At 55.0% G+C, this 27,043-nt stretch overlaps 1 protein-coding gene across 2 annotated transcripts; it reads right to left on the reverse strand.

The window, feature by feature from the left end:
- On the reverse strand, window positions 1-25,854 carry NDST1 (N-deacetylase and N-sulfotransferase 1). Of its 2 annotated transcripts, XM_077824391.1 has the most exons (14): window positions 25,329-25,854; window positions 21,630-22,112; window positions 19,804-19,891; window positions 18,386-18,540; window positions 15,169-15,354; window positions 14,296-14,424; window positions 13,502-13,684; window positions 12,705-12,801; window positions 12,135-12,258; window positions 11,127-11,301; window positions 10,436-10,606; window positions 7,626-7,735; window positions 5,306-5,408; window positions 1-4,956 (listed from the first exon to the last, which is right to left on the reverse strand). In XM_077824391.1, exons 1-14 carry the CDS (start codon window positions 25,836-25,838, stop codon window positions 4,837-4,839), a joined length of 2,634 nt encoding a protein of 877 aa, XP_077680517.1. In that variant the 5' UTR covers window positions 25,839-25,854; the 3' UTR covers window positions 1-4,836. The 2 variants fall into 2 exon arrangements, with proteins under 2 accessions (XP_077680517.1, XP_077680518.1); XM_077824392.1 differs by lacking the exons at window positions 1-4,956; window positions 5,306-5,408; window positions 7,626-7,735 and having other exon boundaries at window positions 10,460-10,606; window positions 11,127-11,315.
- Window positions 25,855-27,043: the final 1,189 nt, after the last annotated feature.

A 27,043-nucleotide genomic window follows, 5' to 3' on the forward strand; every position in this document is an offset into this window, starting at 1 on the left:
TACAAACAGAGCCCCAGTTTATTAGCAGTTCGTTCAACAGGACCGTACATTATTAGTGAGACAGACTCTCTGAATGCCACCCAAAACGGCTGGGTTCAACAAGGATGAAAGGAGGGGCAAAGACAACTCTGAGATATCCCCTCCCCCATCCTCCCGCACCTCCCCCTCTCCCAGGAAATACCGACTTCTCCCACCTTCCACCCCCGGGGAAATTATACAGAATTTCATGCAAAAATAAAAACGGGAACCCACAGGGGGCTCCCTCTTTTGTCAATAACAAAAGGTAAAAGAACGGTTTAAAAAAGCCCAGCTATTGGGAGTCTCTCTCCCCACTCGCTCTCCAGCGCCGCCCAGTGACCACGCTAGCGATCGACAGAGCAGGCGGGGCAGGTACCATTTTCCTCTCGTAAAGTGCAGCACTTAGGGACCACTCCAATGGTGGCTTTTGTCAATACGCACCCGGCTAGGTGGTTCGTTCCTCGGGTACCTGCCTCCGCCCCGTTGGCTGCGCGAGGGCTGGTGGGTAGGAGCGCTCAGACACACTTCCCCGTGAGCTAAGCTGAGCCTAAGACACCCTGACGCAACCGGGACAGACTTGCATCAGTGGCTGGAGAAAGCACTTTACATTCATCCATTCTAGCCTCGCAACATCCCTCTAGGGACCATGGGCTTGGGCATGCAGGTGGGAAACTGAGGCCCTATTGTGGGATCCTGGCTTTACAGACACCATGGGAGTGAGCCTTCCTCCCTCTTGAAAGGCCGAGATATTTTGCACAGAGTGCTTTTTTGCTGCCTTTTCCTTCCTGCTGCTGCCAATCACCAAGGGGTCGGAGAGTCCAGTTCTCCCCTGGCTCCTGGAAAGCTGACAGCAGCAGCGATAGGAGCTGCCTAGGTGCCAAGAGGAACATGGGCTCATCTAGCTGTCAGGGCTGCTTCCCTGCTTCCAGCCGGCCCACTCCTACCCTGCTCCGTTCCACCTGGGAAGGTCACAGGCTGGTGCCGTGGTTGCTCCCAGCCAGAGACCGCAGCGTCGCGGAATGAATCAGAGAGGGGGCAGAAGCTGCAGGTTGCTCTTTATATGAGCCTGTGTTGGAGGCTAGCTGAACAGTGACTAAAGGAGAGAGACTAGGTAGGACAGGGCAGTTGTAGGGTGCGTCAGGCACTCTCTGTCTCTGCATAGCCCGATGTTAGTCCACATGAGGCAGGGCAGCAACGAGCCGGCGGATGAGCACTATAGGGCCAGTTGCTGGAGCTAGCTGTTATCTTGGCAGAAAGCAACGGGAAAGGGCCTCGTTTGTTAAACCCCACGGCCCAAGGGGGCTCTACTACACATTGGTGGGCACTGCAGTGCACATCGAGGAGAAGAGACCCTTAGAGCAGGGAGCTCTCACATGGCTGCAATGTGCAAGCGTGTGAGTCCAGCACTCTCAACAGAAAGAAAGTAGCGCGCGTGTGCGTGTGAGAGCGAGAGAGAACATGCAGATGCTTAGACTGACCCATGGCACTAGTGATTTAAAACACTCTACCTGGCAGGGCCCACAAAGCGCCCCCCAGGCCCCAGCCCCGACTGCCGTTTCAGACTCATGCCCCCACGAAGTGAGTCCCCTTCTCACCCCATGGCCACCGCGGAAGCTTTGCTCTAACCTAAGACGCCTGTTTGAGCGAAGAAGGCAAAAATCCAAGATGGCAGCGACACTGTCCGTGTCATCGTGGATATACTGAAAACTCCAGCAAACCATTCGTTGGGATCAACGCTCCCCGAGCCACGGCACAGTATGTACCTAATCCACACGCACAGGACGGGGCGATAAACCGGCCTCGCTGGCTGCTGGCGTACGTGCCTGGTTTCACTCGCTCCTTCTTACCGCGCTCAACGAGAGAGAGCAGTCTGCTAGCCTCAACTCAACGCCCAGCCCTGCAGCAAGGAGAAGCCAGAAGAGAAGAGAAGATGTCCTGGGCTCCTCTGCTGTAACTGCAACAAGCCATGGAGCAGGAGAACATGCTGCTTCTCCTCAGCCCGGCTCCAGCGGGTGGCGGTGGAAACTGCAACAGGCTGCATAAGAATCACGCTGCATTTCACCGACACCTTCCCCCTCAAAACTCGAGGGGGACGAGCCGATCCTGGCCTGCCCACGGCTCCTACTCTGGTTATTCAAAGGGTACGTCTACCCTGGAGTTGAGGTGTAATTTTCAGCCCAAGTAGACGTACCCCTGCGAGCGCTCCTCGCGCTCTAAAAAGAGAAGCTGCAGGGAGCTCGGCAGCCTGAGGACGGTCCTAGGGGCCTGGGTGCGATCGGACTCAGCCCACCCTGCCACTTCTGGTTCCAGCTCAACATCTGCCAGAGCCGGAAACGACACCTTCAGCTCCAGCGCGGACGTACCCAATGCCGCTTAACGGCGGCCGGAAGGCGGCTCGGTGCAAAGGAAAAGGCCACGTATAATACTGAGACAAGGGCGGCGTGTGTAAGCTCGAAAGCTGGTCTCTCTCATCCATAGAAGGTATCGCCTCCCCCACTTTGTCCCTCTAATAGCCGGGGACTGACATGGCTGCAACAACACTGCATATGTAGAATACCGTCATTGAACAGGGGCTGCAAAGGGAGGCCCCCTGTCCCCCCCGACTGCTCTCGGGGGAGGTGAGTGTCTGAGGAGGGGAGGAAGCTTTCGTGTTACTGCAAGTGCCAGAGGGGACCCGTGGCACTGCTGTTTTAAACAGCATTAGGAATGTGCCCCCGGAGAAGGGGGCTGTCCCAGGACGGGGCAGACTCACAGAATCAGAGCCTAGCTGGTGCAGAGGACAACGCAAGACCATTAGCACGCCCCAGGGACTAGGTCTGTGCGGATCTCTCACTCCCCACCATTCCAGCATGGCACCATGAGAGGAAGACGACATGGAACTCAGTGACTGGCACGGGGGAAGCCTGAAGGCCTATGGGGGAACACCGCTTGCTTTTCCGCCTCCAACCCAATCTCCTTGCTAGGCCCCCTTCCATGTGAACGTACTCAGGTGCTAATGCAGTGACATCCAGTTGGGGAGATACCCGATGAATTAATCTTAGGCGATTCTCAGCTCCCAAGAGTACTGGGTCCAAGAACCCTGCACGAGCCCTTGGAACCTGCTCCATGAGACACTGGCATTCACGTCTTCTTCTACTGTCTCCTCTCTTCATTCCTGGTTGGAGGCACCTTCCCCAGGCTAGGCTTCCCAGTTCTCTTTTCCAAACCTCTTTGGAGCAGCGAGATAAAAGAACTCGCCCCATCCCACTCCTCCTCCCCAAACTACTACACCCAGGCTGTCCTGGCCCACCATACAAGCGGCTCATTCAGCCAACAGCACTGTCAGATCAGCTCTTTTGGGGTTCTCAGCCTTCCAGCTGGGTCTTCCCCGACCTGGGCCACCTTCGCTCCTAAGTGAGCGATACCCCGTCAGCCTGCTTAGGGATCCAGGACCTTCGCCAAGGAACCAATGGCAACAGCTCTTCGTTAGCACGGCTACCGGCCCCGCCCACACTGGGACAACTGGGGGAAGAAACTCGCAGGAAACCTCAATACTGAAACACTGGCAGTGATAGAACTGAGAGAGAGACAGAGATGGAGCAGCAAGGTACTTATCCCGTCATTAGAAAAAGAATTGTCCATCACTAGTCAGTAGATAGACCAGCCAACCGCACCGGCTGCCCACCTTCATGTGTAACAGTGAATGAGACAAAATAAAACCCTAGTATCTCAGGTACAAACTTGTGGCACCAGAAAAACAGAACAAAATTATTAAAATACTTTAGCTTTTAGTATCCAAGAGGGTCCAACATGCTCAGAATCCTTTCGGCTGCTGTTAGTCCAATGTCTGCCCTGCCCGATGTCTGCCCCCTTCTGAGCTGCTGGCTCGTATATCAAAGCACGTTCCAGTGACGAGGCTACTGGACAACCTCAGTCTTTTACCACAGAAAACACCACGTATATAAAACGTTGCAACACGGGAAGGGGGGCAGGGTGCATATTTTAACTTCGTAACCACTCTGGAACCAGTTCTCAGTTCAGTACTCTTGCCAGATGGGACAGATAGTCATCTATCAAGCTCCCACCCTTCAACAAAATAAAATACAATAAAATAAAAGGCGGGGGTGGGGGGGGCAAATTCATTGGTGACAAACTAAATATTGCCAAGTCTTAAAGTCTTCTTTAAAAAACCCAGAGACCTCTCCAAGCGTTTAGCGCTAGGTCTTGCAGGAACCCAGGGCACTCCATTCCTTTATGCGGTCTCACTTCGTTTTGTTTGAAACTTAATTGCAGACTTGGGCCGGTGCTTCTGGCTGGCCCCTTTGTGCCTCTGACCTCAAACAGCATGTTTTGCTCCTGTTCTCCAAGCTAGCTTTGCAAAGCGTTGTCCACATCTTGGAAGGGTGCTCAGCTCCATTATCTGATGAGGAGAGACTCAGAGTTGCTGTAATACTATCTTAGACATGGAGAAGTTAGCCCCATCCAGGGGTGGAGAAGCAGGGAATCTTCGGGGAATCCCCCCTCATCAGGAAGTGACATCACAACCCAGGAAGCGACAGGGACCTCAGAAGACAACAGCTCTTGGGGAATCTGCCCTGGGTTTGCAGAGTCAGGCAGTCGCACAACTTTAAGGGACCTCAGAAGAGACAGTTTGCTCCCGTTCGCCACACAGATGACCACATGGGTTCTCGCTCAAAGACCTTGGCTGACTATTGCTCAGAAATACTCTTCCCTGGTGACCTTTCCCTCCCGCTCCTGTCTGTTTGGCTCGGTGTTAGATTTGGGATCTTCTTCGTGGGCTCGCGTCACTATTGCTCAGTAAGGCGAGGATAGCAGCAGCTACCTAGCGTTCTGGAGTTCCTCCCGCAGCCAGGTTGGCAGCGTCTGACCCATTTTGTACAGTAGCTTGGAAAGCTCTATATTGTGGTCCCGGTAATAATCCCTCAGGAAGGCTCGTGACTGCAATAGAAAGAGGACAGAGATCATCAATAATGGTAATCGTTAGCGTGTGCCAGGAACTTGCTGCAGTCAATGCATTAGAGTGCTCCAGCGCTTTGGATATGAACCGGACCAGCTTTTTACTATCCACCCACCAACCCCTCCCTTCCATGCTCAGTACTAAACCAGACTCACACATGTAAATGCAGTTTTCTAGTGCACTCTGACGTACACGCCTCCCCACCCCCCCCGCCCATCCTGTGTTCTGCTGAGACACACAGATGTTCTACAGTTGCTGGGAAACTATTTTGCAAAAACAGCAAAAGCAAGGCTCATTTAGTGGCAATCATGCAAGGTTTCCTATACTCACATCTGAATCCATCTCAGGGTATTTCCTCCCTTTGCTTTTCCCCAAGCACTTGGTTTTCCCTCCCTCCAGCAGTTGGCACCAGAATCCTTTCTTTGGATCAAACCTACAACAAGAGGGGAGAAGTCAGTAACATTTATCAAAACATGCCCAAGGAACAGCTTTGTTCTAAGATCCTCAGGGATGGACGGCTCTCCAGAACGTAGGTCTGGTACTACTTCAATGTGTTCACTGACGACATGGATAATGGAGTGCAGAGCATGCTTATAGAATATGCAGATGACACCAAGCTGGGAGAGGCTGCAAGCACTGTGGAGGCCAGGATCAGACTTCAAAATGACTGTGACAAATTGGAGAACTGGTCTCAAATCAACAAGATGAAATTCAATAAAGACAAGTGTAAAGTACTATAGTTAGGAAGGAAAAAAAATCAAATGCACAGCTACAAAATGGGGAATAACCGGCTAGGCAGCAGTGCTGCTGAAAAGGATCTGGGGGCTACAGTGGGTTACAATTTGAATACGAGTCACCTGTGTGATACTGCAGCAAAAAACGCAGATGTCACTCAAGGCTGTATTAATAGGAGTTTCACATGTAAGACACAGAAGGTAATTTTCCTGCTCTATTCAGCATGGATGAGGCCTCAGCTGGAATACAGTCTCCCATTCTGGGCACCACACTTTAAGAAAGACGTGGACAAACTGGAGAGAATCCAGAGGAGTGCAACAAAAATGGTAAGACGGTTAGAAACCCTGACCTAGGAGGAAAGGTTGAAAGAATTGGGCATGTTTAGCCTTTAGAAGAGAAGGCTGAAGGGGCACGTGACAACAGTCTCCAAACGCGTAAAAGGTAAGTTATACAGAGGATGTTGAATGACTGTTTTTGTCCTATCTTCAGTGGACACGGAGAAGTAATCGGCTTAGTTTGCAGCAAAGGAGATTTGGATTAGATATTTAAAAAAAAACTTTCTAACTATAAGGATAGTTAAGTACTAGAATAGGTTACCAAGGAAGGGTGTGGAATCTCCACCATTGGAGGTTTCTAAATACAGGTTGAACACACACCTGCCAGAGATGCTCTAGGTACGCTGGTTCAGTGTGTGGAGTTGGCCTAAATGACCTCTCGAGATCCCTTCCAGCCCTACATTTCTAGGATTCTGTGAGATGCTGGCATAAGAACAGCCAGACTGGGTCAGACCAAAGGTCCATCTAGCCCAGTGTCCTGTCTTCCGACAGTAGCCAGTGCCAGGTGCCCCAGAGGGAATGAACAGAACAGGTCATCATCAAGTGATCCATCCCCTGTCGCCCATTCCCAGCATCTGGCAACCATCATGGGGACGCCTCATCCTTCTTGCAGGCTGTCACTGCACTTTGGTTTCTAATGTTTCACAGCGCTTTACAGGACACACCAGTCTGTGTAGACAGCAAGCCAGGCCTGGGGCTAAGTAGAGATTTTTAAAGGAGCACTGCCCATGGTAACTTACGGTTTGAATGGCATGTTTTAATTTCTTAAGCTCTTAATGAAGGGCTCTCCTAAGAAAAATATATTTTAAAAAAAGCTGTCATAAGCTGGGGAGGAATATTCTGTGGATTCTAAGTCAAAGAGGAGGGAAAAGTCACTAATAACTCAACCCTACCAAGCACTCCCTTTCTTACTATGAAAGGACAAGAAAAGTTGCCAGATGGAACTTCAGCATGACCCACCACACCGCCTCCCTGCCCCATTTCTGGCCCTGGTGCAGGCAGCGAACCGCTCAATTGCTGTGTTGAGAACTCACGTGTGGGACCAGGTGGGCACAGATGGTCCTTTGCCAACAGCGGTTTCCATCGCACTGGAAATACAGCATGGAAAAATACTGCCCTGGCCAAGCGGAGAAGGACATACCCTCTGTCGGGGTCACAAACAAGAAGCGCAAAGGGACGCCCAGCATCTGGGCAAGGAAGGCGTCGACCTCCCTTCCTCTGCTGCAAGCTTCTGGCCTGGTACTGGTGTCTCGGGAACCGTGTTCAGAAAACCCAGCCAAGCCTCAAGGGAAGGAGGCTCAGGTGCTGGTTCTGGTCCCAAGCAAATATGGCTTTGAGTCCTGGGGCAAAATGTTGCCACACTGAAATCAATGGCAGCTTTGTTGCTGATGTCAGTGGGGCCAGGATTTCCCCTCTACCGTGGCGCTAATCCAGCTTCGCTCGCGTTACTAGACCATCCCCTTGATGGGAGACCTGCCCCGGGGGAAGGGAGAGAAAGCCCAACACTTGGAATGACGGGGCCGCAGCCCTGAGGGCCACGTCGGCTGAAGGAGGAAGAGGAGGGTACGAACAGAACTCACGCCAGGGTTTTATGGTAATCTATGACGTTCGTCACGCCAAGGAACTTCTGGACTGTTTCCATCACTTTGGCTGGTTCCGTTCGGAGCAGCTTGCCATCCAGAACAAGGATCTGCAAGAATAAAAGGGGGAGGGGGGGTTTAGCCTGGTACCAGCTCCATGCTGGCTTCAAACCGGATCTGTCCCCGCCCCCGAGAACAGACAGGTGCCTTACATAAGAACGGCCATACTGGGTCAGACCAAAGGTCCATCCAGCCCAGTATCCTGTCTACCAACAGTGGCCAATGCCAGGTGCCCCAGAGGGAGTGAACCTAACAGGTAATGATCAAGTGATCTCTCTCCTGCCGTCCATCTCCACCCTCAGACAAACAGAGGCTAGGGACACCATTCCTTACCCATCCTGGCTAACGGCCATTAATGGACTTAACCTCCAGGAATTTATCCAGTTCTCTTTTAAACCCTGTTATAGTCCTAGCCTTCACAACCTCCTCAGGCAAGGAGTTCCACAGGTTGACTGTGCACTGTGTGAAGAAGAACTTCCTTTTATTTGTTTTAAACCTGCTGCCCATTAATTTCATGTGGTGGCCCCTAATTCTTATATTATGGGACCACGTAAATATGTTTTCCTTAATCACTTTCTCCACCCCACTCATGATTTTATAGACCTCTATCATATCCCCCCAAGCTGAAAAGTCCTGGGCCCTGGGCTGCTACAATCTGCCTTAGGTACTTCTATAGCCCCCCAGTGTCCGAGCATCCCACCATCTTTACCCTCAACACCTCTGACAGGTAGGACAGGGCTATTTCTGCCACACACACACACACACACGTTACAGATGGGGAACGGAAGCACAGAGAGGCAAAGTGATTTGCTCAGGGTCACATGGTGCATCTGTGGCAGGGCAGAGAATTCAATCCAGGCCTCTCCAGCCCCAGACTACCACCCTAGCCACTAGACACAATCCTTCCTCTCGCCCCTGCAACTGACTCCACTTTCCTCAGCACTGGCCGGGCCACAGAAGCCATTCGGTGGCCGGTGGCTGAATATGCGGCAGGTGAAACACGTCACATCAGTGCACCAAGCACGACGCTGATTCTCCATTCACAGCTCGTCCTCTCTTTCAAAGCCCTCAGTGAGTAGGAGTGAACTACCGCTCAGATGGCCCCTCTCTCTGTCCCACTCCAGGAACACCCCCGTCAGCAGCACTGATGCAGCTGAGGACAAGGCACACTCAATGAAGAGTGCCCACCTACAGAACTCCCTGCTGCAGGAGGAATTCATGGCTTTCCTCCTTTAGAGCACAATGCAAGGCACATGAGCACACAATGCAAGGCATGAGCTCTTTCAACCACAATGACTTCCAGGCAAGTCGCTTTTCTCTGAAGAACAGAGACATCGGGGCCACAACCCCACCAACGGTGAACCAAAATCTGGCCAAATTCTCACACTTACGTGCACAGAACTGCACATTTACAACTGCAGATGTCCAAGTGAAGAGCATAAAATGTGCACACACACGGTCACTTAGATGCCCAACTAGCCATGTGCATGCACAAATCCGCCGTTTGCACGGGTACATCAAGTGTACGGTTGTGTGCACACAGCTGCATGTGCCACAGTTTCAAAGAACATCTAGCAACACATCCTTTCCAGAACCATGCCGAGACTAACTCTTGTATGCCGTGCATAGATGGTATGGTGACCAGTGTGCTGTAACTACACCGAGAGCGGCCCGATCACAAGGTATAAATCCGCTGCAGAGAGCGCTATGAAGTACAGAGCTTGTGTTATTTTTGTCATGCACTTTGATGCTGCAGTCACAGCTAGAAAGTGTCTGAAGGGCATTCAAGGACATGAAACAGTCCCATAAAACTTTCAACACCATACAGTCTGCTGTGCATTTCTTCTGTATTGTGTTGTACCCTCTATCCCGGTTGGTTATAAGCTCTTTAAAAAGGAGCCCTGTAATTTGTTTGGCATAGCATACAGCGCACACTCAGCAGCCTGGCATAATAGCCCACCAGTGGTACATAAGAATCACCCTCCCATGACCACACTGAGTGGTTCCTTCCTGGTCTGGACAAGTTTCAGAAATCCCTTTTCTGTGACAAGAAAAGGAGTACTTGGGGCACCTTAGAGACTAACAAATTTATTTGAGCATAAGCTTTCATGAGCTACGGCTCACTTCATCGGATGCATTCAGCTGTAGCTCACGAAAGCTTATGCTCAAATAAATTTGTTAGTCTCTAAGGTAGAACAAGTACTCCTTTTCTTTTTGCAAATATAGACTAACATGGTTGCTACTCTGAAACTTTTCTGTGACATAATTCTAGTCTTTTAATCCCTTTCCGAGTGTCTGAGAGCTCAAAAGTGGGACTGAAGGCCGAGCTCCTGGAGCCAGATGTGTGTCTGATGGGTTGACACCTCTCTGCACACTCGTGCGAAGACACACACCCCCTGCTCCAATGCAATGGATACGAGAGGAGAGGAGACTAATACATTCCATGCCAACTCCATCCCCATGATCTGAGGAACCACCACGGAAACTGGGAGTTGGGTGAAGAGGATGGTTGTGCGCTCTGGGTCATAAACAGTCACAGGTCCCAAAGGCATCCTGTTATGCTGAGTTCCTGATCACAGCTTGCCCTAACCAGGGCTGGGTATAGAGAGAGGATGTTATGCAAGAGGCAAATGGCACATGCTCCATGAATCCCACGGTAGCGCTTTGACAATGGGATTCTATGCCCAAACGGTGCTCTCGGCACCGCGGTTTGCGATGAGAACACGGCCCAGCAGTTTTGTCCTTCCTACCTGGTTGGCATGATAGCCGTTCAGCCAGCGCTCAATGTGGGTGGCGTACCAGCCCGGTACGAGGCAGCGGTTCTGTAGTGTCCGGAGCTTCTGAGAAGTCTCAGGCCCAGCTGTGATCACCTCGTGGAAGGTGTATTTCAGAGCGACTGGATCATCGTGAGCTCGCTGGTGCTGTTAACAGCAGCAAACTGGTTTAGTTTGTCAGGCAGCATGACAAAACCCGTGGCCTGGCCAGCGTTACCGGGATCTGAGTCCAAGGCTGCGTGTGAGCTCCTGGGAGGTTTCTGAGCACCAGTGCAGTCACTGGGCTCCCAGCGTCTAGCATGCTACTTCGCACAGAACCGGGGGGGGACGCTGCACACACCACACCCTGTTCTGTAGGGCTCTTTCCCTTCCCTGGGGAAGTGTCCCGGCCCCCAGGGTAACTGTTTACCTCATCCCACACCTAACTTAACAGACCACTGGATCACCTCTTCCTCGGACATCGGCCTGAGGACACCCATCTCCTCCGGTGCAAGCCAGGGCCCCTGCCATGGCTGCCAACCCGCGGCCACACCGCAGGACAGTGCGGAGCGCGCCCGACCCAGTGCGGGACAGCAGATTTTCCGTTCCGCGCCCCCGCCCAAGTCAGCCCCAAGCGGGAGCATAAGGAGCCGCCTTGTGAAGAGGCAGCGACAGCCGAGCTGCTGACCTGGTACCAGGAGTAGGCCCGGTCTGCAGGGTTGATGAGGATGGTGATGACCTTGGCCTTGGAGAGCAGCGCGGCCGCCCGCCTGGGAGCCACTTCCGAGTCAAAGTAATTGGCGCTCTTCTCGAAGTAGAAGTCAGAGGTGGTGTTGGAGGGGATGGGGAAGAATTCCATGTACCTGCAGACAGGTCACTGCATGAGGCGGGGGAAGAGAGGGCACTCGGAGAGGGCGACAGAGAAATACACCTGGCCGCCTGCCCTGGAGACAACGGAGCTGGACTATTGTATATCACGCGTTCTATATTCAGGATCCAGCACACGCTACCGATCGCCCCCCGCAGCTGCCCTGAACAGCCACCTCATGTCTGACCACCACCAGTCTAGGGCTCCAGCTCCGCACCTGGGGAAGGTCCTGTCTACACTACAGATCGGAACAGCGATGGAACGGGTTCAGGGGACAAGTGTGCTGTGACCCGGACCTGGGGCTCTGCTGTACATGTGTAGATCAGCCCCCTGCCAAGTGCAGCTCGGAGCCTCCCACAATGGAACGAGGGCTCCCTAGAAGGGGTACGTCGATAAAACGCAGTGAGGCTGCCCTCTGAGATGATATCTTGGCACTGGGCTCTCCCTCTTCCATCACAATATAAAGAACTCAGTGGCCACGGCACGACTCAGAAGAGGGCGGAGGTTCGAGTACCTGCCGGTAGCAGGCCCAGTCCACATGGGTAATGGGTGTGTTTATTAAGATGCTCTGCAGATGGATCTAGACAGGCACTTCCTTTGCTCAGCATCTAGTCACCTTACGGAGCCCAGGGGCTGCTTGGCTGAATGGGTGTCTAGTGGCAATGGACAGTCTGCTAGGGGAATTTTGGACTCCTGCGCTGACATGTTGGTCCCATGAGCTGGAGCCACATGGCAAACCCCACGCACAGCTCTTCGCAAAGCTTGCAGCTTCCTCCACCCCCAGAACACCCGGGACCCCGGCGGGGGGTAGCATGAAAGAAGGCCTACCAGTCAATGCCCTTGTGATAATTGTGTCCGTTAAAGAACTGGATCTCCTCAAAAGTCTCCGAGCTGGGGTAGTTACTGCTCAGGTCTGGGTGCATCCCCAGGAACAGGTAGAGGGCTGTCGTCCCTTTAAACGGAAAGGAAGCAGAGCTGAGGTTGAAGGCACAGCAGTGACCACCCTGCGCCTTAGCGAACCAGACAACGTTCCCTCCCCTCTTTGCCACAGGCTGCCCCATGCATGGCCGTTCCGAGCACCCAGTTCAGGTTCCCGCTCCAGCCCGGCATAGGTAGGCTTTGCCGTCCTCCAAGGAAGAGATGGAGGTTCTAGGACCCAACCAGAGGAACAGCACCAGCTCAGACCTGCCCAGTCCTCCAAGGCCAACAGGCGGGTAGGCAGAATGCAGGGAGGCACCTGCTGGCCGCTGGATGGAGAACCAGACAATCCCCCGCATAAAGAGAAACGGCACAACCGGTGCAAGAGCACAGCCGAAGCGGAGATGCGCGCGCTGGGATCGGCTGCGTCGGCGTCACTGGTTCTGTGCTGCGCAGCTCGATGGAGGGGAACTGGAGTACCTGTTTTCTGAGGTCCAATGATGAGAAGCTTTGGGAACCGGTCACATGTCTTTTCTTTGGACCAAATGTCCTTATGCCGCTTGTCCTCACAGGGATCCTGAAACACCGAAGGAAGAGGATCAAGGAAGTGCAACCTAGGGGCGGCTGGGAGAAGAGGCCTCGATGCCCCATAGGCCTTTAATAAATACAGTGAAGACTACCTGTTCTCGTTGATGATGGGTGCCAAGGTTGTAATGAAGAGGGAGAGCTAGAGGCTGCTGGAAGGTCAGCACAGAGCTGAACCCCCCTACAGCAGGCAAAGGTTGTCCAGCCTCTACTCCCATCTCTGCCACTGGCCTGCTGGGTGACCTTGGCCAAGTGACAGCCCTGCTCTGTGCCTCAGTTTCCCTGCTGTAAAATGGGGTTAATGAAACTTTACCCTCCTTTGTCACAAGCTTTGAGCTCCACGGATACAGATCTGTGCTATGCAGAATCTGAGTGTTACTATCACATGCCCTTTTCTGCACTCATGTTGTGAGCCCTGGGGCAGGGATATGGTCGGGAGCAGGACTCGGTGTGTTGTCCACCCTGGCCTGGATTCTCACTTAGGAGGAAGGCAGTAGGGGAGCAGAACCTCGCACTCGGCATCGCACGCACTGTGCCTAGCTGACTGGCTGCTCGCTTTCAAGAGAGCCAAATTCACTCACAATAGAAGAAAATCCAGCCGTTTGCCCCTGGTGCGGTCCTCAATTCCCTGATAGCCCTGAGCCTCCTGTCCCCCATTCAAGCTTGCCAGCCTGAGAGCGTAGCCTGTGTACCTGCCACAGTGGATCCTTCTCCGCGGAGAAGATCTGGAAGTATTTCTGCGCCAGCTGCATGGGCGGCAGCGTCTGCAGCTTCAGGTTGGTCCAGGAGTCGAGGAAGCGGACCAGGTGTCTGAAGGTGTACAAGCCCAGGCGGTCATTGCCATAATTGGACAGGTGCGTCATGAAGATACTGATCTGCAACGGAGCAGCAAGAGGACAGGACAGGAGTTAGTCAGTGCTCTGAGTCCATCTCAGGACAACTTTACTTTGCACTTTGAGGCGGCTCTCGACACTGGGGAGACCTGGGCCCAGCTCTGAACTGGGAGGAACAAACGGGGACCGACGCCGATGATAAAGTCGCGGGACCCCGGACGTGTAACACACCCATTAGGAGAGCAAGAGTCTCTGTCCTCCTCTCGTGGCTGCTTCACATCACAGCTACCAGCCTTAGTCAAGGAGCAGCGTTTCATGCTTTTAGTACTGAACGTCCCTGGGTCAGACCCTGCTGCCAGCCCAAGCGGGGTCAGTTACAGATGGACCTGAGCCCCACAGTTTGGGGAGGAAAAGCCACGCAGGAGACTGGGACTCTTTGTCTGGTCTCTGACTCTCACTTTTGAGACCAGGAGTGTCTCTGTGGCCAGCCCAATTCAAGGGCCAACATACTAGGCCCTTGGAGGAGGCCCTGCCCATCCTCCTCGACCACAGGCTGAGAGCCCCTGGCCATCACAGGGAAACTCATCTACCTCAGCCGAGGGGACAGGCCCGTGTGCGCCAAGGGGCCCTTCCAATCTCTGCAGAGCACTCACAGGGTTAAGTAGCACAGTCAGGAACAGCTCCCCTCCATTGATGATCTTGTCCAGTTCACTGGAGCCGCCAGGGTATTCGTTATAGAAGATGGTGTGCGTGAACAAGCCACAGGTCTGCCGCGGGAGTACCTGGGGGCAGAGAGGAGTCAGAGCAGGAGGGAATCCGGTGCTCCTTCCTCACCATGCCAAACTAAGGGAAGATCTGACGGTATCAACTTGCCAGGTATTAGCACTGGCCTCAACATCACCTGGGAACCCACCCCAATGAGATTCTTCTACTCAGGAGGGACGGAGCTGGGCTGCTCCTGCCCCCTTTGGGGAGGGGGAAATTCTCCTGACCTCTGAACCCCACACAGGCACATATTTCCAGGGGGGGAAATCTTCGTCTTTTGGGATCTGGTACCCCTAGATCTTCCAGGGATGCTGGGAAATCATTACCATGATCTCCTGACAGAAAGGGCGGCTCTGTAGCAAAGCTGCCACACCTGGCAGGATGCTGGGGACCCGTACTGCAAAGGTGGGTCTTGTTCCTCCTGCTGACTGAGTCACAGCGCCAAACCGGTCCATTTAGCCCACCCGGCCAAATCCACCTGCACCGGCCTCTGTGCTGAAACTGCCGTGGAGGGAGTGGTTTGCGACAGTGGAGATTAGACTGGGGCTGAAATGCAGCGCTCCCATTTCATGCCACCCAGAGAGATGCACCCAGCTGAGCGTCACTGCTGGGCAACGTTCAAACCAGTGACCTACTGGTGTAGAGTTCCATGTCTTAGCGGGAACCCTCTGAGCCAGCCGTGCTGGCAACCCAGCTGATTGTGGGAGGTTTAGGGCAGGGAGGGGGCCCAAGGAATAGCCGCAACGCCCCGTTTCACCTACCATGATCCCGTTGTGGACAAAGCCCCGTCGGTAGCGGGCTGGTTTCAGATGGGGATACTCCTCCGTGCTCGTGACTTTGATCGCCCAAACCTGCTTCCACGCTTCATATAACTGCACGTGGACAGGGTAGACGCCGGAGTGGTGGGGTGCCACGGCGTACCCCATGTCGGTGGGGATGCCATGCTCCTGAAGGGACAGGAAAGAGAAGGTGACTGCACTAAGCTACAGAATCGGTGAGCTACAAACGACCCAGCGGAAACCTAACTCTAGCGGAGCTCTTCGACGGACAGATACATCGCTCCGAGGTTTTGCTTTAATAGGGTTGGGTTAGCAAGGAAAAGGGGCAGAATTCTCAATTCTAGCTCCCAGAGAGCATGGTCCACTGAGTCCTTGCTTTGTCCGTGATGGTGGAGGTGAGTATCCATGAAGGGGAGAGCCAGCCCCAGCTAGAGCCAGGTACGCTGCAGAGAGGCACAGCACAGCCCGACCGTACACGACCCTGCCAATGCACCTCAGTCATGCCCTGCTATTCCAAGCCTGTCGGCTGGGCCACACGGAGCAATGCGACAAGTATCCCCGAGGCTGGGGGTGCCGAGTCATCGCATTTACGATCCAAGCTGGGCTGGAACAATGACAGGCAAAGCTCCCATTTGGTTGGCAAGAACACAGTGCTTAGCTGAACGCTTTGGGTCTCAGCCCGCTTTTGGCACAAGGTTCAGTTCGGGTTCAGCTGGGGAATGAGAGGTGGTTTGCTAGTTACCTTATCAGAACCAGTGTGATCAGCCTTAGTTCGGATCCAGAATGCCAGAAGCGAAAAGGCTAGTGCATTAACACAATGGGCCATTGGAAACTTTAGAACCCTTTGGGGGGGGGGGTATTAACTCCCCACATAAAATGTTATTTGTCGCTTCTCATCACCCGCCTCCCTCCACGAACACAAAAGGGTGTTGATGTTTTATAGGTTGCAGAAGTTCTCTCCAAACACAGGCACTACCAGGGTGGATCAGACCCATGGTCCGTCTAGCCCGGTATCCTGCCTGAGACAGTGGCCAGTAAGCCAGATGCTCCAGAGGAAGACATAAAATACCCAGAGCACACCTGGCTATTGCTGGCTCCTCTGTAGGCTCCAAGTCAAGCTGCTGACCCAAGTTAAAAGCTGAGCTGCTATATCTTCACCACCATTTCAACCCAAGTTAGCTCACCCTTTTTGCTGCGTAGATGTACCCTTAGTAGCTGGCTGATGTCCTGAAACCTGAGGATGTATAGACAGGCATTTCCCAACTCATACCACCTTGGGTACCTTATTATTCATGTAACCTGAGTCATCAGCTTCTTAATTCTACTAGCCTCTGCAGATGGAAAACAGGTGTCTTGCTAAATTGTGTTAACTAAACACAAGGTAAAAGCCTAGCGAAGGCCTGGCAGGTTGTAGTTTTCATATGAATTAGCAGGTCGAGGTAAACCCTAGGCTCCCAGGTCAAGATAAAGACTAACTCACCTGAACACTTGTCTTCACTAGGCTTATAGAATCATAGAATATCAGGGTTGGAAGGGACCTCAGGAGGTCATCTAGTCCAACCCCCTGCTCAAAGCAGGACCAATCCCCAATTTTTGCCCTGATCCCTAAATGGCCCCCTCAAGGATTGAACTCACAACCCTGGGTTTAGCAGGCCAATACTCAAACCACTGAGCTATCCCTCCCCTTGTACCTGGTGTTAGTGCCCTCAAGGTAAGAGCGTATCCTCCCGCCTAGGGAAGACAAGGCCCTAGACTAGACTTTCCGCGTGTTCGCTACGTCCAGTGAACAGGCAAATGCGCTAAATTAGGAACTCTGGACACTCTCCACACATTTGCTCCAGGCAATCAAGCACCAGTGTTTGTAGTCTGGAACAAACATTTGGGGTGGGTCCCGAGCAGCCTTTGCCAACGTGGTAGCTGCCTCCAGTTGATTAACTCCAGTGAAAGCTCGAGTGAAGACAAGCCCTTTGCCTTAGCCCCGGGCCAGGGCTATACTTCACACTTAGATCCACCGAACTACCTCACACAGCGGTGGGAACGACGTCACCCTTGTGCGACACGGTTAGGTCGACCTAACCCCTGCTGTGGGCACAGCGAGGGCAATGGAAGAATTCAGGAGGCGGTGGATTTATTGCAGGGAAGGAAAAACCCCTTCCACCGCTGTAGGATGCATCTACGCTGCACCACCATAGGGCCCATCGTGTGGACGCAGCCGTGGTCGGCACGCAGTGTCGTATCGGTATCGTTATTTCAGGTGTGTGCGGGGGAGAGGGATGGGGCGGTTTACCCACAATAGTTATACTGTGCAACCCCTACTGGAGATGCCGTTACACCAGTATAAAAGTGCTTACACCACGCAGTATGGCTTATTTCCTGGAATTTAGCTATATCGGTATAATGCCCCTTTATATCAATATAAGTGTGTCCACACTGGCACAGGTTTTGTAGGGGTGTCACTATATTGGCATAGTTAAAGTAGTACAACTTGTGTGCAGACAAGTCCTTAGGCTTAAGTAAGCACCTGTGGAACTCTCTGCCACAGGATAGTTATGTATGGGGTTAAAAAACTCTGTTTTAAGTTTATTGCCTTTTTTTTTTTTTTTTTTGAAGTGGATATGCCTTGTTCTTGTGAGGGAGGGGATGAACAGCAACACAGGGGCAGCCTTCTTGATGCCACTCACGTTTCAGATCGTCTTTGACCTAATCTTTTTAGTCTCTCCCTGCTACTCCATAGCCTCTAATGCAGGAGCAGACAGATCGAGAAGTACGAGGAAACCTGTCTTAGCATCCCGCCTAGGGAGCCAGTTAAACTGCATTGCCTGGTAGGAGATGGAGAACTAAAGGTCAAACAAAACTTTATTCAAAGACACTTGGGGATCTTTTAAAGAGGTTCCAGAGGATTCAGGGCTGAGAGGTCCTCATGAGATTTCACTGCACAGATACAGACAGCAGGATGAGGGGAAGGGGGAGGACAGGGGGTGAAAACTGGAGAGGAGAGAGATGACGTAGCAACTCCTGCTGCTCTTATGCAATGTCCTTTCTCCTGCTCGTTACCATGCTCCCCACAGAATGAGCTCAGTCTGAGAAGGCAGGAGGAGAGACACGAGACCGGGGGGGGGGGTTGAGATGCCATCTTTAACTCTCCAGCCCAGCAAGCATCCCCCATGGCTAAGCACCCGCCAGCTGGCATCTTACTCACGACAGCGAATTTCTTGTTCATGGTCATTTGCTCTGCTAGCACCGACTGGTTGTGGAAGAGGTGAGGCTGCATGTGACTCCACATGTGGGGGAACCACCAGAACTCCTTCACGTACGACAGCAACAGGTCGTCTCCTTCGTCTTCAGCATCTGTGCCTGTCGGGGCCAGACCATCATCAGCCGCAGCCCCGCCGCGCTAAAGCCAAAGAACTCAAGCCCGCCTCACGCGAGAGCTTGAATGTGCGGCTCAGGTGGGGTACGGGATTGCAAAGGGGGGTTGCTCTGAGACTGCCGTAGTGAAATCCAGCAAGCAGCGAAAAGCTCAGAGACGGGACCTTACACTGCCCCACATGCGCTCTCTGCTGCCGCTCAGACCCCTGGGAGGCCGGTGGAAAGGAGCGGCCACGGGGGAACCCCCAGGGCACTGTTGTCATTCTGGAGCGGATCGTTATCTTTGCAGTGACCAAAGGTGCATTTGGTGCTTAGCAACCTTCGCTAGCCCATCCTCTGTGAGAGCAGGGAGAAATCTGGCTCTTCAGTCACCCAGTAGCTCGGAAGGTCCTGAGCCCATCCCAGATGGGCTCTGGCGATGGCATGAGCCACCAGAGCGGAGCACAAATCCCGAGCCCCCAAGAGGGATCAGCCCCGTATTGTTACGGTACTGAAGACGGATTATTGTGAACAGGTTTGAGCGTCTATCTAAGCGTCTGTTTAGGTTTCACATTCATCTGGCATCGTACCCCATTGCACGCTGCCCGGGGGAACGGGCAAACGACTGCTGAACGTGGTGACTCTGCGACTGCACTCATAGAATCATAGAATATCAGGGTTGGAAGGGACCCCAGAAGGTCATCTAGTCCAACCCCCTGCTCGAAGCAGGACCAATTCCCAGTTAAATCATCCCATCACTCACATGGCTTGTAACCTCAGCGAGAGACATACCAGAAGTACCAGGAAGGGAAGAGAGCCCGAGCCCAGCGGGTAGGGCCTGGCTTCTAACCCTGCCACTGGCCAAGGTACTTGCTCTCTCTCTCTACCTGTGAAATGGGGCTAACGGTGGGAAGTACTCTGCCATCTGCGGCTCGACAACGCCAGAGCAGCCCTAGGGACTCTGATTGGCCAAACCCAGCAAACGCCTTTGCCAGGTAATGCACCGAGTTCTGCTCGTTTGGTTTTCCAGAGGAGAGACTAAAGGGGCAGAGCCCCCTTCTTTCAAGCTCCTGCCATGATACAACACTGCAGAGGCAGAGAGAGCTCTGGGAAGGGGCGTTGTCAGCGGAGGCTCTTCTAGAGCTGCCATCTCCGTGGTCCCGGACGTCTGGGGGTGGAGGGGTTTTTAAGCTGTGCAGCATAGATGCTGCAGCTCAGCAACCGAGAGGGACAGCAAGGGTCTATGGAGGCAAAGCTGCCCTGCCTCACCTGTGTGGAAGAATTTCCCTGAGTAGCCCAGGTTGAAGGTGAAGTTGGGGATGTGGGTGCGCAGCTCATTCTGAGTGTCGAACAGAGCCTGTGGCAGGGAGAGAGAGACATGACTGGTACCCGACACACATCATCAGGCAGTAACCCGCAGCTTCGGCACTGCCGTGCGCTCCCGCTCGCCGCACGGGGGTCGGGAGTCACGCGTGTGACTTCTGCTTCGTGTACTCGAGCAACAGCAAGCCTGCGGAACGGTTCACACCCCCAGCTGATGCTCTGAGGGCACTAGAAACCTCCACGTCTGTTCACTAGGTGCACGAACTGTGCACCAGCGTCCCAGACACCCCCCCCAGCCCTTGCTCCGTGCACCAGCGTCCCAGACACCCTGCCCCCAGCCCTTGCTCCGTGCACCAGCGTCCCAGACACCCCCCCCAGCCCTTGCTCCGTGCACCAGCGTCCCAGACACCCCCCCCCAGCCCTTGCTCCGTGCACCAGCGTCCCAGACACCCCCCCCCCAGCCCTTGCTCCGTGCACCAGCGTCCCAGACACCCCCCCCCCAGCCCTTGCTCCGTGCACCAGCGTCCCAGACACCCCGCCCCCAGCCCTTGCTCCGTGCACCAGCGTCCCAGACACCCCGCCCCCAGCCCTTGCTCCGTGCACCAGCGTCCCAGACACCCCGCCCCCAGCCCTTGCTCCGTGCACCAGCGTCCCAGACACCCCGCCCCCAGCCCTTGCTCCGTGCACCAGCGTCCCAGACACCCCCCCCAGCCCTTGCTCCGTGCACCAGCGTCCCAGACACCCCCCCCCAGCCCTTGCTCCGTGCACCAGCGTCCCAGACACCCCCTCCCAGCCCTTGCTCCGTGCACCAGCGTCCCAGACACCCCCTCCCAGCCCTTGCTCCGTGCACCAGCGTCCCAGACACCCCCTCCCAGCCCTTGCTCCGTGCACCAGCGTCCCAGACACCCCCTCCCAGCCCTTGCTCCGTGCACCAGCGTCCCAGACACCCCCCCCAGCCCTTGCTCCGTGCACCAGCGTCCCAGACACCCCCCCCCAGCCCTTGCTCCGTGCACCAGCGTCCCAGACACCCCCCCCCAGCCCTTGCTCCGTGCACCAGCGTCCCAGACACCCCCCCCCAGCCCTTGCTCCGTGCACCAGCGTCCCAGACACCCCCCCCCCAGCCCTTGCTCCGTGCACCAGCGTCCCAGACACCCCCCCCCAGCCCTTGCTCCGTGCACCAGCGTCCCAGACACCCCCCCCCAGCCCTTGCTCCGTGCACCAGCGTCCCAGACACCCCCCCCGAGCCCTTGCTCCGTGCACCAGCGTCCCAGACACCCCCCCCCAGCCCTTGCTCCGTGCACCAGCGTCCCAGACACCCCCCCCCCAGCCCTTGCTCCGTGCACCAGCGTCCCAGACACCCCCCCCCAGCCCTTGCTCCGTGCACCAGCGTCCCAGACACCCCCCCCCCAGCCCTTGCTCCGTGCACCAGCGTCCCAGACACCCCCCCCCAGCCCTTGCTCCGTGCACCAGCGTCCCAGACACCCCCCCCAGCCCTTGCTCCGTGCACCAGCGTCCCAGACACCCCCCCCAGCCCTTGCTCCGTGCACCAGCGTCCCAGACACCCCCCCCAGCCCTTGCTCCGTGCACCAGCGTCCCAGACACCCCCCCCAGCCCTTGCTCCGTGCACCAGCGTCCCAGACACCCCCCCAGCCCTTGCTCTGTGCACAGTGGGATCTGTGCCCAAGTGCACTAAGGCCAGGGATCTCTAGTCACATCAGAATCCCCTCCCCCCCCCCCCCCAGCACTGCCTGGCTGAGCTGGGACAGCGGTACCTTTACGTCTTCAACCTTCATGCGAGTGCCCTCCTTGCCCACGAAGATGTCATCGATGTCCACCAGGAGGTAGCGGTCGAGGGGAAGGGAGAGCCTCTTGCTGGTCAGGAAGGAGACGGCATCCACAAAGACCAGCTTGTGCAGCCAGAAGTTGAGGTTGTTCCCGAAGAGCACTCTCTGGATGCCGTCGTGCAGGCCCAGGTCCTGCACCACGGTGGTGTGCAGCGCGGCATCGACACTCATGTGCGGGATGGACTCTGCTGACTTGGTCTTGGCCAGGAGCACTGGCTCGTAGGTGGAATGGTTGGACTGGAAGACGGTCCAGTCCTCTCCTGGAAGCAGGCCCTTCTCCACCTCGCTGGGGCGCGTGATGTACAGGAGCGGGGATTTGGGGTTGATGCTGCAGTCCTTCAGCCCGAGGTTGGAGTGGAGAAAGAGTGGGAAGCCCTTCAGCTGAGCACTCAGCAAGCTGTTCTCGTTGGCCTGCCAGGGGAGAGCCCATGGACTGAATGAGAAAGGCCTCAGAGGGAGGCGGAGGGGCAGGGGCATTCCCCATGCCTCCCTTGCAGCACCCTGGGTGCCATTCCCCCACGCTCCCCTCTGGCTGATCCAGGCCACCTCGGTGCTCAGAAACGAGTTGTGCCCAGACTGCATCACCTGGACAGGTAGAGGCAGCAGTGCAGGGCGGGTGGGGGACCGGTTTGGTCGGATCCAGAGGGGGTGGGCGGGACAAGCTGAAGGAACACAACCTGGGGAAGCAGGAAAGGCAGCACATCACAAGCTGCTTCCCAGCAACCCCCTGAGAAGGAGCACTTGGGGAACCCCCTGGATTCAAACACTCAGGCTCTGAGCCCAGTAGCAGCCACACACTACACAGCAAGTGCCATCCCCTCTTCTGCAAAAGAGGGAGCTGGCCTGTCCCCCACCAGCCACATGGGAATTCTGCAGTCTTCATTCCCCACTCTGCTCCTGCAATAAGGCACCACGGCCAACACGGCCTTTCACGCAGCTGGGGCACCAAACCTAGAGTGTTGATCTTACCCCTAAAACTGAGAGCTCCCTTCCTGCTGCGCCCTGCACCTCCCAGGCCTGCTGGACTGTGACCCCTGCACACACACCACTGTTCTGAGCAGAGAGAAGATTTCCAGGGGGAGGGCTGTTGCACAGACACGTTGTCCCATCAGTTGCTGACATTTAAGCTTCCATCACTTGCCATATTTTAGCGCTCTCTATTTGGATGGAGGATCCCAAATAGGATCCCATTTCAGAGGCTAAAAAGGAGCCTATTGGCTCGTCAGACACACTGAGCTGCAGACAATTAGAAACCGGTAGCAGAACTGCGGGACAAGGTGTTTGATAAACCCCACAGATTCAGCAGACATTTCCGCGCTGCGATCTCGGCCGGGGAGTTTTCCAGCGCAAGCGTTAGAGCGCATGAATCAGCAAGTTACAGAGCACGACTCGCCGAGTTCCTGGACAGTCCAATCTCGGGAACGCGAACGCTGGGGACAGCTCGGCCCTGCAGCCGGTTCCACACCGTTCACACCCACACGGGGACTAGAGCCCATCCATCTGCACACAAGCTGCTAATTGAAACCAAGAGCTGAGTGCCTGAAAGGCTGCTCCAGAGGCGTCTCTGCCCAGCTGGGCAGGCAGGGCTGGTTTGTGTCCCAACCCTGGCGTCCTTGGACAGCAGAGGCTGGAAGTGCTACAAAGGGGCATGCCTTGCTGCTAGGGTGTGGGGGCGCCAATCTCATCCCACTCAACAGCGGCCCCCGCTGCTCCTCAGGGGAAGGCTCCTCGATCGAAAGGGCGGTGGGGTCGAAAGGAGGCCGCTGGGCGTGTGAGGGGAGCGGATTTCTCTGGCGAGGGTCTGGACAGTCCCTTCACGGGCTGGGAGCACATCTGGAATGCTGATGGCCTCGCTCCACGGGTGGGCCCAGCCAGCCTGCATCCCGCCTGCGCTCCCGGCACCGCAGAGTCTTCCCAAAACAGCTGCGCCGGTGGACGCAGGCCAGCAGCCCCTGGGCCTAGTATTTTATATTTAGCCTATTGGTTTAATAGGCAGCAGGGGTTTCCTCTACCGCTGGCCCTGAGGCTGAATACACTGTCTAGCGTTGGCTCCCGTTCCTCTCCTCTGGCCAGCAATGGCTTGGCCAAAGGGCCCGGGGGCTTTACCGCACTCGCAGGTGCGGGTCTCTACATCTCAGGGGTCACTGCTTAGAAAGTGTCTCATCAGCTACTTATTTATGACCTTCTGGGGGTCAATTCTGGGCCAAATTCTCTCTAGTGTAAACAGGTGAATCCAGAGTGACCAGATGTCCCAAAGTTCAGTCACGATATTCAGGGTTTTGTATTATATAGGCACCTATTCCCCTCACCCCATCCCGATTTTTCACAATTGCTGTCTGGTCACCCGAGGTGTATCTGCATTAGCTTCAATGAGGCTCCTCTTGTTCCCAGCAGCAGAGGGCTGGGTTCTCTGTCTGCTCACATATTTGCACCCACAGGGATTTATTATGTCTTGAAATTCAGTCCAAGTGGCTGGACTCTGCCCAGTTTGCTCCAGCAGGTCCAGCTCCCCCCACTGCCTGAAGCTGGGAAATCCTAGTTACAAACAGAAGAGCACGAAATCAGAGGCACCACAGAACCGGAGCTTGGTGTGAACAGAAAAGGGTTCCCAGTGCCACTTTCCCACCAGGGAACCCCGCTGTGCTTCCCAAACGTCTGGAACGGAAGGAAACAGCACATCCCTTCTACTGGGAAGGCCAAGCTCCCCACCGCTGCCCAAGCTGACTGAAATCCAAAGAGACAGAAAGCAAGCGTGAGGGATTGTTCTCCAAAACTCAAAGGATCACAGGAGAGACCCAGCTAACTCTTTGCACCTGTCCTTGGTACGGGACCCCCTTGCAAACCAAAAGGAGACACCTCTTCCAGCTCTGCTCAGAAACAGACAGACAGCTCCCAGGGACCAGCCGATCTCCCCCTGCTGTCACCAGCAGAGCTAGAGAAGACGGCAGCGTATCCTCATTCCCACACGGGGTGGGGGGGGAAGGGGGTCTGTAAATCCACACTTGGAACCAATTGGAAGCACAGCCCTGGCTTTATTAGGCCCCTGAGGGAGATGCTTAAAACAAAGCAGCAGTCCCCATGGAGCGTGCCCGGAGCGCGCGCTGGAGGGGCCTGCTGCTCAAATGATCCTTCCTGTGAGCAAACCATGACGATTTCACGTCAGCTGGGAGTCTGTTACTCACACAACAAATGCCCAGGGCCCAGTAAGGCCTGGGGAGAGCTTCTGCTAGTGGAATAGTTTGACGGGTCAATCCCAGGTCACCACACTCCCTTCGTGAGCAGGTCAGAAGGTCTCCATATACTTCTCCACCTATTTAACCCACCCCTTTACTCAGACACTCTCTCTCAGAGCTCTGCCATCAGCTGCCTAGCTTAGCAGGGCTGGGCTTAACTCCTCCCATGGCCAACCGATTGACTACACCTCAGTGGCTCGTCTCTGCAGAGCAATGCGATGGGACCCCAGCCGAGATTCCCAGTGGCGGTGAGGCAGGGGATCCAGAACAGAAACAGACCCTGGGTACCTCCCAAAGAGCTTGTCTCTGGCCTCCCTGCCCTGCACGGAGAGCCTGGTTGGCCTTTTGTCTCCCCAGATGGCCCATTCCATCCCCAAGATGCATCCCCATGTACCTTGAAGAAGCCGACAACCCCCACGCCATACTCCACGCAGTACTTATCCAAGAGCTCGCGGTTCCAGGCATCCAAGTTCACATACTTGAGGATGTTCTCATAAATGATGAGCGCGAAGCGCCCCCGGTCCTTGTCGGTCAGGGTGGGCATGTCCCCCTTCCCGGGGGCAATCTCTGTCCGGTATTTGAAGCGGCTGGATTCCAAGATGGCAATGATCTCCTGGCCCAGCTGAGAGTACAGGCTTTCCACGAACACCAGCACCAAGGGGTCCGTGCGGGATGAATCAGCCACCTTGAGGGACTTCAAGGGGAGCAGGCGGGAAGGGGCGATCTTGGGTTCGTCACAGTCTGGGCCCGGGACATCCCCAGAGGGCTCCAGGCCCCTCTTCCACCCATATAAATAATATGCTGAGATGAAAACACTGAGCAGGCAGAAGGCAAAGAGCAGGAGCAGCACCATCTGAGGAGACACCTGTCGGAAACCCCTCCGAAGCCTCCCCAGCATGGTCATCCTTGCTTCCAAGAAGCCACTGCAGGTTCCTCCCCACCCACACCCACCCCGTCCCCCCTCCTGCTCTCAACCCCCTTCACAGGAAAGCACAGTCATAAATTAAAATACTAGCAGGCTGCCTGTGCGTGTGTAGGATCTCCCAGCCGGCAGTCGGGTATCCCCCCTGTCTTTTTCATGTCACCATGGCAAATCCATTCAGAGTCCCCTGGCAGAGCAGAAACACCAGCAGCGTCCTGGCATCGACCTCACTGCCTCTTCGGGGTCGGGCGTTTCTCTCAAGCGGCGCAAGGGCACGTCGGCTCCCTGGGTCCGTTCATGGTGGCCCAATTCTGCTGCAGCTCCAGGCGCTCTGGAGAGAGAGGGGGGAGACAGGGGCATAAGCAAGCAATCTTATAAAGAATGCACAGAGGGGGCTGCCTGAGAAGTCCGTGCTGTGGGGGCATCACTCAGATCCTTGTGCTACAAACACGGAGGCTGCGCTGCGCCAAACCCTCTGTTTATGCCACAGTGGATCCCATTTAACGGATCCCTCCGTGTGCTCATTTGCATGCCAATACCCAGAATGCTTTTCAAGCTCCCAACATGCTGGTGCATCAGCTGTGGGAACAGAGCAGGGAGTCTGTGCGTGTATCTGAGAGGCAGCACAGTCTAGTGATTTGAGCAAATGGAGGCGAATCTGGAATTCCTGGGGTCTTAATCCCGGTTCTGCTGCTGGTTCACTGTCTGGCTTTGGGCAGGTCACAATTGCATTGTCCCTCTGTTTCACCAGCTGTGAAATGGGGATAATACCACCTACCTACCAACCAGCTGCAAGGAGACGGTAAGAGAAGAGCGTGGGAATCTCCTCCCAGTTTAATCCATTCAGAGTCAAATGCAATTTAAACATGCACGCGTGCCCCCATTTAACAACCAGTCTGGTCCCATTTTCTCAGCTCTGCATGCCACTTCCAAAGCCTCGGCCTGCAAAGCTGCAGTACTTCACTGCCACGGAAGTGCTACGTGGTGTCTCGTCCTTGCAATGGCCCTCAGCCCAATGGTATTTCAGCCTGAACGCTCAGCCCAGGCCTGGGTCTTTCAGGATTTTGGGTGACCTACAAAAATTGCCTCAAACAGCCTGAGGTCTGCAATACACCAAGGTGCTAGGAAGACAAAGCCAGCCCTAGCCACGCCCTGCCTCCAATTTGGGAGAGGTGAGGAGTCACATG

The sequence above is a fragment of the Eretmochelys imbricata genome, chromosome 8, assembly GCF_965152235.1.
Source record: "Eretmochelys imbricata isolate rEreImb1 chromosome 8, rEreImb1.hap1, whole genome shotgun sequence".
NCBI lineage: Eukaryota > Metazoa > Chordata > Testudines > Cheloniidae > Eretmochelys > Eretmochelys imbricata.

What these genes read in the sequence shown, in the direction of transcription:
- NDST1 (XM_077824391.1), bottom strand. Translation starts at nt 25,838, where the DNA reads ATGACCATGCTGGGGAGGCTTCGGAGGGGTTTCCGACAGGTGTCTCCT. An exon ending in TGAACAAGAAATTCGCTGTC is followed by an intron (nt 15,355 to 18,385) that starts GTGAGTAAGATG and finishes CTGTCCCTTCAG; the next exon opens with GAGCATGGCATCCCCACCGA. An exon ending in ACGGCTATCATGCCAACCAG is followed by an intron (nt 7,736 to 10,435) that starts GTAGGAAGGACA and finishes TTATTCTTGCAG; the next exon opens with ATCCTTGTTCTGGATGGCAA.